The sequence below is a fragment of the Carlito syrichta genome, unplaced genomic scaffold, assembly GCF_000164805.1.
Source record: "Carlito syrichta isolate Samal-C Ts95f unplaced genomic scaffold, Tarsius_syrichta-2.0.1 Scaffold311852, whole genome shotgun sequence".
Classification (NCBI taxonomy): Eukaryota; Metazoa; Chordata; class Mammalia; order Primates; family Tarsiidae; genus Carlito; species Carlito syrichta.
In genome coordinates this window covers 446,701-461,505 of record NW_007255948.1, presented here as the reverse complement: position 1 = coordinate 461,505, position 14,805 = coordinate 446,701, and the positions used below count along the sequence as shown (strand labels likewise).

General features: G+C 47.9%; 1 protein-coding gene across 1 annotated transcript in view; it reads left to right on the top strand.

The window, feature by feature from the left end:
* TFAP2E (transcription factor AP-2 epsilon) overlaps positions 1 to 12,932 on the top strand; it is a 19,464-nt gene extending 6,532 nt beyond the window's left edge. The window contains exons 3-6 of the mRNA XM_021718142.1: positions 7,509 to 7,731; positions 9,082 to 9,200; positions 9,754 to 9,895; positions 12,650 to 12,932. Coding sequence (XP_021573817.1) covers positions 7,509 to 7,731; positions 9,082 to 9,200; positions 9,754 to 9,895; positions 12,650 to 12,932 — 767 coding nt within the window. The remainder of the gene's footprint in view (positions 1 to 7,508; positions 7,732 to 9,081; positions 9,201 to 9,753; positions 9,896 to 12,649) is intronic.
* Positions 12,933 to 14,805: the final 1,873 nt, after the last annotated feature.

Sequence of the window (14,805 nt, the reverse complement as noted above, 5' to 3'; positions counted from 1 at the left end):
CCTCGACCTGCTGGGCTCCGGCGATCCTTCCGCCTCAGCCTTCCAAGTAGCTGGAACTACAGGTGAGCACTACCACACCCAGCTAATTTTTGATTTATTGTAGAGATGAGGTCTCGCCAAGATGCCCAGGCGGGTCTCGAACCCGTGGGCTCAGGCAATCTACTCACCTCAGCCTCCCAAAGGTGAGGGATTACAGGCTGAGCCACCAAGCCCGACTGGTTTTTAATTTTTAAAAAATCATAAATTGAATCATACTAAAAACCCTTTTCTGTTCCTTGTTGCTTTCCCATAATGACAGAAGTCTTTCCATATCAGCACACATAAAGCTCACTGATTTCCTTGGACAAATGCATAGTAATCTATTAATTCTTTATGACATGGATATTTCGTAATTTATTTAACACATCTATACCACTTCAGTTTTTGTAAGTATTTACAATCAATGTTGCAATACATTTCTTCAAACGCATGTTAAGAATATGTTGGATAATACTTAGAGGTAGAATCGCTGGGTCAAAACAATTTTGGATAGATCCTGCCACATTGGGCTCCTAATGGTTGTACTAGTTTATACTCCCACCAGCAATAGTTGAAATAACATTTCCCAACACCCTATCCAATACAGTGTATTTGTGGTGTCTTTTAAAAGTTTTAGTTTGCATTTTTAAAAATTAAGTAAAATTAAGTATCATTTTTGTATATATAAGAGTCATGTATATTTCCTTTGAACTGGCAGTTCCTAGCAGTGAACACTTTTTGAACATTATCTTGTATGATTCCTCTTCAGAGTTGAATGGTGATAATCATTGCTTTTTTCTGGATGTACTCTCTACATGGCTCTTATAACGTTGCTTGTGCACTTTCTCTTCTTCCTTTCATTACTCCTTCTCAATGTCCCCTGTGGGACTCTCTCTTTGCTTATCTCTCTTTTTCTTTACTTTGATGTTTTTCTTTTCTTTTTTTCTTTTAAAGATGTTGGTGGAGCATGCTTGTAATTCCAGCTACTTGGAAGGCTGAGGTGAAAGGATCACCTGAGCCCAGCAGGTCGATGCTGCAGTGGTCGTGCACCACTGCATTCCAGCCTGGGTGACAGAGTGAGACTCCAACTCAAAAAAAATAAGATAAAATAAAAAAGAAAATAAAGATGTTGAGTACAATTCAGGGTTAGGTATATAAATAGTCATTGTGTAGGTAAAGTCTGGGCCTCACTTTGGTCCCCCCTTCACCTGATTTGAGATCAGGTACCCTTATTGATGAGGTGTGCCCCCCCACCGGGAATTTCCCACTATTGCCAATCCCTTTCTTGTAGTATTATGATAATTGTTTAGGATCCACTTATGAGTGAGAACATGTGGTACTCAGTTCTTTGTGTCTGTAATAAATCACTGAGTATTATACACTCTTTAAGCCCATCCAAGATGCTACAAAGTTCATAATTTTGTCCTTATTTATGACTGCATAATATTCCATCATTTTATGTATGGACCATTTTCTATTTAGCCTTTTATCTTATTATTGAGTTGTAAGAGTTCTTTATATATTCTGGATACACATCCTTTATCGGATATATGATTTTCAAATATTTTCTTTCAGTCTGTGGTTTATCTTTTTCTTTTCTTTGTAAAAAAAATTTAAAACAATTAAAAAATAAATAAACAGAGTCTCACTATATTGCCCAGGCTGGAGTATGGTGGCTATTTAGAGATGGGACCATAGAGCAATACAGTCTTGATCTCCTGGGCTTAAGAGATCCTGCTGCCTCAGCTTCCCCTGTAGCTGGGACTACAGCCTCACACCACCACATCCAGCTATTTTCTTTTTTCTTTTCTTTCTTTCTTTCTTTCTTTTTTTGAGTTGGAGATCCACTCCATCGCCCAGGCTGGAATGTAGTGGTACACTCACGGCCACCCCAGCATCAACCTGCCGGGCTCCAGTGATCCTTCCCTCTCAGCCTTCCAAGTAGCCAGAACTACAGGCACGTGCTACCACGCCCAGCTAATGTTTTGATTTTTATTGTAGAGATGAGGTCTCACCATGTTGCCCAGGCTGGTCTCGAACCTCTGGGCTCAGGCAATCCTCTTGCCTCACCCTCTCAAAGTGCTGGGATTACAGGATTGAGCCACCGCGCCCGGCCCCAGCTATTTTCTTAATAATGACTTTTGAGATGCAAAAGTTGATGAAGTGCAATTTATCGTTATTCTATTTTGTGGGTCATGCTTTTGGTGTTGAATCTAGGAACTCTTGACTCTTTGCCCAACGCAAGGTCACGAAACTTTTTCTCTTGTTTTCTTCTTTCTTTCTTTCTTTCTTTCTTTCTTTCTTTCTTTCTTTCTTTCCTTCCTTCCTTCCTTCCTTCCTTCCTTCCTTCCTTCTTTCTTTCTTTCTTTCTTTTTTTTTTAAGAGACAGGGTCTTGCTTTGTCTCCTAGGCTGGAATGCAGTAGCACAGTCATGGCACATTGTAACCTTAGCCTCCTGTGTTCAAGCTGTCCCCTCTCATCTTAGCTTCCCAAGTAGCTAGCACTACAGGTGTGCACCATCACATCCAGCTATTAAAATTTTTTTTTTTGTAGAAACGGAGTCTTGCTATGTTGCCCAGACTAGTCTCAAACTTGTGGCCTCAAGCAATCCTTCCACTTCAGCTTCCCAAAGCACCAGGATTACTGGCATGAGCCACCAGACCCAGCCCTCCTATGTTTTCTTCTAGAAGGAATCTGTAATTTTAACAAGCTTTCTGGGAAAGTCTGTTGCACACTCCGAGATTCAGTACTCAGACCACATCTATCACCTGTGGATAGTGTGTAGATTTGTGTGTGTGTGTGTGTCTTGCCTGTCAGGTTGAATAACTGGGAGATCTTCTGTCTGCAGGAGTGTGTGTGTGGCTTCTGCATGTATGACCAGAGGGACACCATGAGTAGATCACTTCAGCTTCATGAGTCACCATGGCGGAGTGGGGGCCTGTCCTGTGGGTGTGAGAGACAAACTCCAGCGTGTCTTCCTTGCATTTTGTGCTAGTTTAACTCCCACCTCCATCACTGCTCCTTTCTCAATCCACCTGCTTTCTTAACCTTTCCCTCTGCCAGTTTTTGAGGGAAGATGCTCTAAGGAAAAGGGGACAGGTGGAGGAAGCTGCAAGGTCTAGCACTCATAAACACAAACACACGTGCACATGTCAAGTCATGCATGTACACTTAGCTGCACATTTGTTTGTGTACATCTGGCATCAACAAGAGAAAGCACTTGCAGATATCCATATGGAGGCTGCCACATTCCTACACACTGGAGGGGGGCATAGCTGTGGTTCAGTATTTGTTGAATCTGTGTACACATCATGTACAGCCTCAGTCTCACTGCTGTATCTATAGCAAGGGAATGCAGTTTTTGTGTGCATTCACTTTTGCGGCACACATTCATGTTTGCATATCCATATAAACAGCTCCACGTAGCCTTAGTCTCTCTCCCCTTTCTCAAGGCCGGGCCTCAAGAGGCCCCAGGTTGGTTGGTTTGTTTGTTTTCTGAGTTGGAGTCTCACTCTGACATTCACTCTGCAGAAGCCACACACACACTCCTGCAGACAGAAGATCTCCCAGTGAAGTGGCACACTCACGACCACCGCAGCCTCGACCTGCCGGGCTCCAGCGATCTTTCTACCTCAGCTTTCCAAGTAGCTGGAACTACAGGCACACGCTAACCATGCCCGTCTAATTTTTTTATTTATTGTAGAGATGAGGTCTCGTCAAGTTGCCCAGGCTGGTCTCGAACCTGTGCGATCAGGAAATCCTCTCACCTCGGCTTGATTGTTTTAAGAGACAAGGTCGCTCTGTCACCCAGGCTGGAGTGCAGTGGTATGATCATAGCTCACTGCAACCTCAAACTCCTGGGCTCGAGGGATCCTCCTGCCTCAGCTTCCTGAGTAGCTGGGACTACAGGTATGTGCCACCATGCCTGGCTAATTTTTTTGTAGAGACAGGGTATCACTATGTTGCCCGGGCTTGTTTCAAGCTTGTTTCAAGCTTCTGGTCTCAAGTGATCCTCCTGCCTCAATCTCCCAAGGTGCTGGGATTATAGAAGTGAGCCACTGCAACCAGTCCAGATCCCAGGTTTTAAAAGCAGTTGGATGGAGGAGGCTGCTAGAAAAAAGAATTTTCTGTTCCTTTGACCCCCTCCTTCTGGTAAGGGGTGATGGGAGAGAAGATAGTCACCTTGCCCTTCCTTTATTTTTAATTTTTCAGTTTGTAGTTTTATCTTTTAAGGTCAAACTCAAGGTATAATTTACATACAGTATAGTTCATTGTTTTTAGATATACATTTCTATACATTTTGACAAATGCATACATATCATCATGTAACCACTAAAACAACTGGAAGCACTGCACAGGGGCTGGGACCTTAACTGAGGCTTGGGAAGGAGGGCTCCTGCTCAGTAGAATGGAGAGGGTCCTGGGAAACAGACAGGAGCAGAGCAGCTCTATGGGGCTCGAAGAGCTCACATCCTGGGGGTGCCACATCCCAAGGGGCACCTCACACATGTTCCATTTTGCCTCTGCTGGGGTTTTTTTTCCCATTTTTATTTTAGATTCAGGGAGTACATGTGCATGTTTGTTACACGGACACATTATGTAGTGGTGGGGATTGGGTCTCAGGTGGCCTATTCCCCAGATAATGAACATTGTACCCAATAGGTAATTTCTGAACCCTAAGCCCTCTTCTCACCTCCCCACTTATTGGTGTCCCCAGTGTCTATTATTTCCATCTTTGTGGCCATTTAGTTCCCACATATGAGTGAGAACATGCGGTGTTTGGTTATCTTGTGTTGGGTTTTAAAATCTTTGAATCAGTTGCCAGTGCTTAAAAATCCAGGTATTTCACATAAAAAATTCAACTCAGCTGGGCGCGGTGACTCAAGCCTGTAATCTCAGCACTTTGGGAGGCTGAGATGAAAGGATTGCCTGAGTCTGGGTGTTTGAGACCAGCCTGGGCAACTTGGTGAGACCTCGTCTCCACAATAAGTCAAAAAAATTTAACTGGATTTGGTGGTGCATACCTATAGTTCCAGCTACTTGGAAGGCTAAGGCTGAAGGATCGCCTGAGCCCAGCAGCTCAAGGCTGCGGTGACCATGGCCGTGAGCATGCCACTGTACTCCAGCTTAGGTGACAGAGTGAGGCTCTGACTAAGATGATAATAATAATAATAATAATTCAGACTTCTGGTTTCAAAAGCCTGCAAAAACAAAACAAAACCAGGAGCTCTGGCAGTGCTGGGACTATGTTCTGTATGGCAGGCCTTTGCACAGTGTGCCCGCTCCAGCCTGCAAGCCTCCCCTGTTTGACATCTCACTTACTTCCCTACCTGCCATGCTCTCCTTGAAGTCCAGAGCTGTGCCAGCTAGCCAAGGCGGCCATTAGCTCCTGAAATATGACTAGTCTGAATTGAGATGAACATGAGTGTAAAATGCACATTGGATTTTGAAGACTAAGTAGAAAAAAAAAATGTAAACTATCTCATTAGTAACTTTTAAAATGTTGATTATACATTGAAATGATATTTCTGATATTCAGAAATAAAACATTAAAATATGTGATATATTATTTAATTTTACATTAAAATTAATCTCACAGGTTTCTTTTTACTTTTTTAAAATGTGGATACTAGGAAATGTACATTTATATATGTGGTTCACATTATATTTCTATTGGTCAGCATGGGTCTAGAGCCTAAAGGACAAATGAGGAGCTAGCAAGGGGACAGGCAGGAGCCAGATCACAAAGGCAGGTGAAGGAGGCCTTATACTGTGGTGTTTGGAGTCAGTGGTCAGAGCTTAAGGACCGTTTCTGCTCCTTTCTTACTGTGCCATTTTAACTTCTTTGAATGCTCATTTTCTTCCATTTTGAAATGGAGATACGAATAACAGCATCTACTTCACAGAACTGTTCACATAAAGTGCTTGGGATATCGTTGGCACTCACTGATGGATAGGCAGCATCATTCTGCCCAGCTATGCAGCTGGGATTCGATTTTCAGGGAACTGACCAGGGTTGATGAGTTTTAGGCTATAAAGTAATACATCCACAGGGAAAGATCCCTCTGAGCATGGCAGGGAGGCTAGAGCAGGGGCTGTGTGGAAATTCAGACGGGAATGAGCCAGTGTCTGTGTGCATGCAGGAAAGTGGCCACATCTGAGGCATATAAAGAAGTGAAAGTCATAGGATGCGGTGACGGGTGGGGTGTGGTAGAGGAGAGGGGAGCAGAGGGTACCACGGTGTTTTCTGGTTGGGTGGGCAGGTGGAGATGGGGATGTTCAGCAGTGAGGGGAGAGCTGGGGGTCCTTTCAGGTTAGGGACCCAGCTAACCTTGCTTACTTCTGTATTCCCTAGGGGTAATGCCATTCTTGGCACACAGATACTCAGCAAACATTTGCTGAGTGACTAGAAGGCCAAGAGCTCTGCTTCAGAGACCACAGTTCTGAAACTGCTACTGATTCTCGGTCTACCAGTTGTGTGATCTCAGGTGTACTTCTTCACCTCCCTGGGCTTCAGTCTCCTCATCTGTAAAATGGGAATAGTAAGAAATGTAGCCCCCTCATGGGTTGCTCTGAGGATTCAGTGAGAATACATCCTTGAGAGCACATAGCACAGTGAGTGCTTAGTACTTGTTAGCCCCAGACTCCCCACCTGATCCTCACCCCACACATACCTTCCCCCCCCACAAGGCCTGTCTGCCAAGGCTGTCACTTCCTTGAAAGAAGAGTAGGCCAGGGGGTTCCTCTGAAGATGCAAGTGCCTCAATATTCACCCTTCTTCTTGAGGCTAAGCAGGAGGATGGAAGTTAGATTGCAGGAAGAACTTTTTTTTAGAGCCAAGTGTCCAAGTGAGTTTTAGAAAATTAACTTCTCAGATTCCTTTCTATGCTCTTCAAAGAAAATAGATAATTAGGGAGGATCTAGGGGAAGGACTACAGGGTGTATCCCTGTAGTCTTATTCACCTTGAGCATCCCAGAGTGGCTTGGCAGGAAAGGAACCAGGTTGTAGAATCCGAAGCCTCCAGGTCCCTCACTGATCTAGGCGTGGGGAAACAAGGGTGAGAGGGAAGGGTGGAAAGATGTGGGAATCATGAGGGGGAAAAGGGGAGCGGGGACTCCCTGTGATTGCCTAGACCTGGCCAGGCTCTGCAGCAGTGACCCAGGACCCTCCTGCCTCCAGCTCAGATGCCAATCCCCTCTCTAATGGCACTTGCCAGAACTCCAAGACTCTAATGAAGCGGTTTGAGTTTTAAGAGAGGACTAGCCTGGCTCAGTGAGGGGGACACAGGTTCAAGAGCCAGACAGCTCTGGGTTCAGTTTGCACACTCACTAGCTGAGTGAACTTGGGCAAGTCACTTTAACGAACTATGCCTCAGTTTTCCCCTTTGTAAAGCAGGGATCATAGATCCTACCTTGCTTGGCAGCTGGGACCTGTGCTGTGGACCCTGGCTCAGTGTCTACCTCTCCTGGCTCTTGCCTCTGTCCCACAGTGCCCATCCCTTCCAAAGCCAGCAGCCTCTCGGCCCTCTCCTTGGCCAAAGACAGCCTGGTCGGCGGCATCACAAACCCTGGTGAGGTCTTCTGCTCTGTGCCCGGCCGGCTCTCGCTGCTCAGCTCGACGTCCAAGTACAAGGTGACGGTGGGGGAGGTGCAGCGGCGACTCTCACCTCCCGAGTGCCTCAATGCCTCCCTCCTGGGAGGCGTCCTCCGCAGGTAGGAAGTCCACCCATGACCTCAGCATAGTGCCCTGGTTAAACTTCTGGTCCCCTTGAGCCCTCTGAGAGCATCAGGGAGGAGGCCAGCCTCACCCAGGCCACAGCGTCACTCTGCCTCAGTCTCCCTGGGAGAGGAGGACCCAGGGACTCTAGATTGTGCATGCTCTGGGGCCAGGCCCAAGTCTCCAACGGCTCCCACAGGTCTGTGGGCTTGGGGGTGGGGGTGGGAAGAGGGCAGAGAAACACACCTGGGTGCAGAGAAGAGTTGGAGGACTCACCCACAATGGGCAGGATGGATAAGGCTGGGTCTAGGGAAGAAAGAGTGCCACCCTTTCCCCCAGGAAAGGACTCCCAGGGCCCGGACCCACAGGCCATCACCCGAGGCTGCACAGGCCTCACTCATGTGTGTTTTGGGATGGGGAGCATAGTAGCCCATGGTTTGTCTTCATAGTCATGTGTCTGACTCTCTCTGTGCATGTCCTTGTGCCTGGGAAGGGTATTTCTGCTTCAGCGCTATGAGTTTTGATGAGTCTGAGGATGGTGTGTACATGTATGTGTGCATGTGTGTGTAGTAAGGATGGTCAGGAGTATGTTTACATGAGTGTGAGTCTCCTATGTTACTTCTAGTGGTATACGTCTGGCAGAATGTGTCTTGCTCTGGGTGTGTGTGCAATTGCACGCTGCGTCTGGAGATAGTCATATGTCTGTTTGCGTGTTTGTACCTCTGTGGGGGCTGCACAGAGGGTAGTTGTAGGGGGCATCACCTTAATCTTGGTATCTTGGAGCATCTCTTTGAGGGTCCCTGTGAGTCCCTGAGTGTACATGTTCCTAGAACCCTGACTTGGTGTGATCCTGCATCTCTGTGTCTGAGTGTTTGAGTCTGTGTATCTCTGCCTCTATTGGTGTCTGTGTGTCTCTGTATTCTTGGCCCTCAGTGTGTATCCATCTCTGTGTGTATGTGTGTCCCTGTGTCTCCCGTGTGTCCCTGTATGTCTCTGCATATAGGTCCGTGCATTCCTTGGTGGCCGTGTATGGTCCAGCTGGTGTGCTAAGTACCCCAGGATGCTGGCCTATCCTGCCCACGTTGCAGTGCCCCCGCTGTTGAGAGAACTGGGAAGAAATGAAGGGCTCCTGGAGCTGGTGCTGGGCCCCCCACCTGTCTTGGCTGCAAAACCATTGAGGTTTTGGTCAGAACCTTGCTGAATGAGGTCCCATAGCATCCCCAGGGCCAGACTCAGGGCTCAGCAGGGATTGGAGGGAGCAACACGGCCCCTTTGGGGTCACTTAGCCTATATGCTTCTCTCCTGTCTTCATAGTTGTGTGTCTGTCTTTCTCTGTGCGTGTCAAGGGCCAAGTCCAAAAATGGAGGCCGATGCCTGCGGGAACGGCTAGAGAAGATTGGACTCAACCTGCCAGCTGGCCGTCGCAAGGCTGCCAATGTGACGCTGCTGACTTCACTGGTGGAGGGTGAGTGAGGCCTGAAGGTGGCCGTGAGAGTGAATGTGGGTCATCTAGTGTGACTGTCTCTAATGCAGGAGGGCGTGTGTAGTTGTGTGCAGGCGTATTCATACATGTGTCACAGTAACCGCGTGTGTTCTCTCTGTGTCATGTGTAAAGTGTGTATCTGGTATCCGTGTATGGTCTGTGCATGTGTATGTGCATGCATGTACAGCGGAGAGCTCCTTGCAGCATGCGCATGCGTGTGCACACACTCATAGGGGGAGGAATAGCCAGTAGTTGCATGTGGTAAAGAGATGAAGAAGATGAGAGCTCCCTTCTCTCTGACTCTGAACTCTGCCTCTGGGATACATGGCAAACCCGGCTCCTAATTCCAAGTTCAGAGCCCATGCCTGATGGCTGAAGTGGAATGGAGGCTGGAGCTGGGCTAGGGAGGGAAGACAGAGGTGGCGCCTACAGAAGCAGGATGGGCAGGATCACCGTGGCCAGGGGGTGGGAAGGTCAAGACTGTGCTCTAGGTTCAGAGGTACACCTGGCAGTAGTGATGGCTACCTTCCCCCAGGAGAGGCTGTGCACCTGGCCCGAGACTTCGGTTACGTCTGTGAGACTGAGTTCCCAGCCAAGGCAGCCGCAGAGTACCTGTGTCGACAACACGCTGACCCTGGGGAACTGCACAGCCGCAAGAGCATGCTGCTGGCTGCCAAGTGAGTGAGGGCACCGTGCACAGGCAGTCGTGGGTGCCACACACAGACACATGTCAGAGTAAGGCACAGAAGAAGCCACCATGCATGGGCATAATGGACACCACTCGTGAGCACACACGTTCCTGTTCATGTGGCCTACATGGCACCACACGGGCACATCTAGGCTCTCTGCTTAGGTCAACATGGGCACACATGTACCTGCCAAACAGGCACACTTGGGCATATTTGGGCATTGTGTTTACCACACTCATATATACATGAAAACTCCCCATAAAGTACCCGGGGCACACACAAACACTGCATGTGAACATATCTGGGCTCTATGCTTCAGTAAAATGGTGTCACATACAAGCTTCTGTACACCCACATACCCTTCCACAGCACCACCAGCCCCAGACCCCACCGCGGGTCTGAGCCTCCCACTCCGAGCCTTGCCCATCAGCCCCTCTGCCCCAGTAACCTTCGTCAAGCCACCAGGTCATGCCTGACCCTTCTGCAAGTCCTGTTGGTGCCTCCCTCACCACCATTCACATGTTGCCATCTCAGCTCAGGTCTCATCTCACTCCTGGACCTTCACCACCCCAGAGTCCCTTTGTTCCCTCAACCTCTCTGCACATGCACTGCTCCTCTGCCCAAGAATCTTCAGTGGTTCCCACAGCTATTGCATTGATTTTCAAAGTGGGTTTGGGGACACCTCAGGGCTGGTTTAACAGACGAGTATTCCATTAAAATTTAGTTTTTAGACCAGGCACGGTGGCTCATGTCTATAATCCCAGCACTTTGGAAGGCCAAAGTGGGAGAATTGCTTGAGCTTAGGAGTTCAAGACCAGCCTAGGCAACATAGCGAGACCTCATCTCTACAAAAAATAAAAAAAAAAATAGCCAAGCATGGTGGCATGCACCTGTAGTCCCAGCTACTCAGAGGCTGAGGAGGGAAGATTGCTTGAGCCCAAGCGTTGGAGGCTGTGGTGAGCCATGACTGTATCACTACACACTCATCTGGGTGACAGAATGCAACCCTGACTCAAAAGTAATAATAACAAAGATTTAGTACTTCAGAAAGGGTCCTGGTCTTAGTCCATTTAGGCTGCTATAACAAAATCCATAAATTGGGTAGTTTATCAACAACAGAAATTTATTTCTCATAGTTCTGGAGTCTGGAAGGTTCAAGGTCAAGGGAAATTCAGTATCTGGTGAAGGCCTGCTTTCTGGGTCACAGACAGCACCTATGTGTCCTCACAGTGTAGAAGAGACAAGAGGTTTCTCTCTGGCCTCTTTTTTTTTTTTTTGAGTTGGAGTCTCATTCTGTCGCCCAGACTGGAGTGTAGTGGCTGCTCCCAGCCACTATAGCCTTGACCTGCTGGGCTCTGGCGATCCTTCCGCCTCAGCCTTCCAAGTAGCTGGAACTACAGGTGCGTGCTACCACGCCCGGCTAATTTTTGATTTATTGTAGAGATGAGGTCTCGCCAAGTTGCCTGAGGTGGGCCACTCACCTCAGCCTCCCAAAGCACGGGATCACAGGCTGAGCCACCGAGCCCAGCTCTGGCCTCTTTTATAATATGGGCATTCATCCCATTCATGATGGCTCCACCCCTGTGACCTAATCACCTCCCAAAGGCTGCATCTCCTAATATCACCTGGGTGGGAGGTAGGATTTCAACAGGTAAGTTTTGGGAGGATATATTCAGACCTAGCAGTTTCATTGCAGGAATAGAAAGAGGAGAGGGAAGGGTACAGATGGGGGAGGAGAGAGAGACAGAGAAAGACTGAGAGAGAGAGAGACAGAGAGAGAGAGAGGAATCTGAGAACTACCAATCTGTAGGCTAAGTCCTATGCTCACATCCTTGGGCTTGCCTGTCTCCTGCTTAGAACAGCATCCAGTGCTCCCACCAAATACAGTCCATCAAATAACAGCTCCACCCTCCCTCCTTTGAGGCTTTCCTCAAGTCCCCAAGGAAGAAAAGGAAGCACAGACTCATGGGCCTGCTGAATGGAGAGACCTCTGAGGCTGTTCATACTGTAGCTGGAGAAACATATCTAGGGTGGGGCTCACCTCATTCACCAATCAGCTCACTCATCAAGCACTCCAGGGTCCCAGGCATGTCTAAGATGCTGGCTGGGTTCCATGGTGACAAAGAGTGATGAGTGATTCTCTTGCCTGAACCACACACAGGATGCACAAATAAATGAAGAATGGCTGCAGACTAGAGCTGGATTCAAATCCCAGCTCACACTCTGGCAGGCCATCCAACCTGTCTGAAACCAGTTTCTTCATCCATACAATGAGATAATAATAGTATAGATTTGTTTTGAAGATTAAGTAAGATGATGCATACCGTGTGGCTGGCACAGCATCCAGCTCTCAGTATTCATTGCTAGTTATTATTTCAGTTATGCAAGGCAGATTCTGGGTTGTTGCTAATAATCTTGAAGACACAGTTCTGTGACGCATTGGGTGTTTAGGGTGGGAGGAGGGATCAAAGAATGTTTCCTGGTTGAGGTAGTAAGTGGTTGAGCTGTACTTTGAGTGTGGGAAGGACATTCAAAGGAGAGAAATTGTAGGGTAATTGGCACACGCTATTGCTGCTTTTCTGAACCCTTGTTTCTTTTCCTATAAAATGGGTATGACCATCAATTGCAGACTGTTGGGAGGGTCAACAATTGTACAGATAATGCACATCAAGTGCCTAGCATGTAGTAATCCTTCTCTGGGCTCGGCTCTGTCTCTAACCTCTGACCTCCTTCCCCTACCAGGCAGATCTGCAAGGAGTTTGCAGACTTGATGGCTCAGGACCGCTCACCTCTGGGCAACAGCCGGCCAGCACTCATCCTGGAGCCCGGAGTGCAGAGTTGCCTGACACACTTTAGCCTCATCACCCATGGCTTTGGCGGGCCTGCCATCTGTGCTGCCCTCACTGCCTTCCAGAACTACTTGCTGGAGTCACTCAAAGGGCTGGACAAGATGTTTCTAAGCAGTGCAGGCACCGGGCATGGTGAAACCAAGGCTTCGGAGAAGGATTCCAAGCATCGGAAATAACTGTGCCTCCTACTCCATCTCTAAGGGGCTCCCAGGGCTTGAAATGAGGCCGTAGCTCCTGGGAGTAGGACTGAAAGGTGGAATTAGAGCCAGGCCAGAAAGAGAACATTCACCCGGAAACCCCAGAGTTGGGGATCTGGGTTGGAGTAAGGGAGAGTGGCCTGTGGTGGTTTGTTGGTAAGTTAAGAGTCCAGGTGTCTGTCTCATGTGTACAATTTTCTGACCTTTGATTGCTGAGAAGGGCTTTGACAGAAAATTGGCATGGGAAAGTCTGGCTCATGGGGCAGAGCCCTTCCCATGAGGGTGTCTGGGCAGCAGTGGGTGCTTCTAGGTGGCACCCACCTTACTGGTGGCAGGAGGAAATTGTTAATAAACCAGCGGTGCTACTGAGGATTTGGTGCCCCTCATCCTAGAACCCCCTCCCCCCAGAAAAGGGGAGCTGGCAGGAGGCTCCAGTGGGTTCTTTGAAGAGAAGAGGGCGGGAGGGGCCCTCAAGGAACAAAGCACAAATTGTAGAACTTGAATCCAGGCTGCACTTCACAGTCCTGTTGCTGTCTGTCCTATTTATTTATGTATATTGTAATTAAATTTGAAAGTTTTAAAATGTTCAGTGCAACTTATTTATCCCAGTGAGTTGGAGACTCATTTCACTGTTTTCTGCCCATGCACCGACATGTCTAGCTGAACCAGGATGGAGAGTGCTTTTTGCTTGCAAAGGGCTGTGGGCGGGTGGGGGGAGAGAAAGGTATGCCAGGCACCCTGGGGTTGCCGCTGGAATTTTGTATTTGCGGTTATTTCTTTGACCTTGCAGTTGATGTATCTCCCCCATCTCTCATTCTTTAATAAAACCTTTTCATTGGATGTGAAGCCCTCCCTGTCCTTCTTCAGCCCAGGCCTGGATGTTTCCTTCTAAGCAGGCAAGGTTGGCCAGGAGCAGTGGATCAAGCCTGTAATACCAATACTTTGGGAGGCTGAGGCGAGAGGATTGCCTGAACCCAGAGTCTCAAGATCAGCCTGGGTAACTTCGCGAGACCGCGTCTCTACAATAAATAAAAAAGACAAAACAAAACAACAACAGCAAAAAAAAAAACAAAAAGCCAGGCATGGTGGCACATGCCTGTAGTTCCAGCTATTTGAAAGGTTGAGGCAGAATTGCCTGAGCCCAGCAAGTTGAGGCTGCGATGGCCGTGAGTATGCCACTTCACTCCAGCCTGGGCGACAGAATGAGACTCTGACTCAAAAACAAAAAGGGCAAGATCACACTGGGGAGAGGCAGGACCTGGGAATTAGGGGGGGGCTAGATGGAAGAGGTTTCCAAGGGGGAACTCTATGGGGGGACTGTGGGCCCCTCTGTATGAGAGGGGGTACGGATGTTGATGTCAATGTGGCTATTTGTGTTTGTCAAGCAAATACTGTATGTGTATTATTGTGACTTGGTGGGCTGATGGGTGCATGTGTCAGTTTGACTGTTAGGTCTATGTGATGTGTTACCATGACCATTGATTGGAAGTGGGTCTGTATGTGTGTCAGTGTGAATTCTGCTGACTCTGTGTGTGTGTGTGTGAGAGAGAGAGAGAGAGAGAGAGAGAGAGAGAGAGAGAGAGATTATCAGGCAAATGCGAATTCAGGTATCTTGTTTCTTGAGGACTTCACGCTTCAGGCATCTCTTCTTTTCTACATCATCAAGTCTTTCCCTCTCTATTAAATCACCTGCTATATCATTCCCACAGCACACATGTTCTAGGATTGCTCATCTTACACAACAGAAATCCTTTCCCTTTTTTTTTTTGAGTCAGAGTCTCACCCTGTCGCCCAGGCTGGAGTGCAGTGGCACACTCATGGCCACTGCAGCCTTGACCTGCTGGGCTCAGGT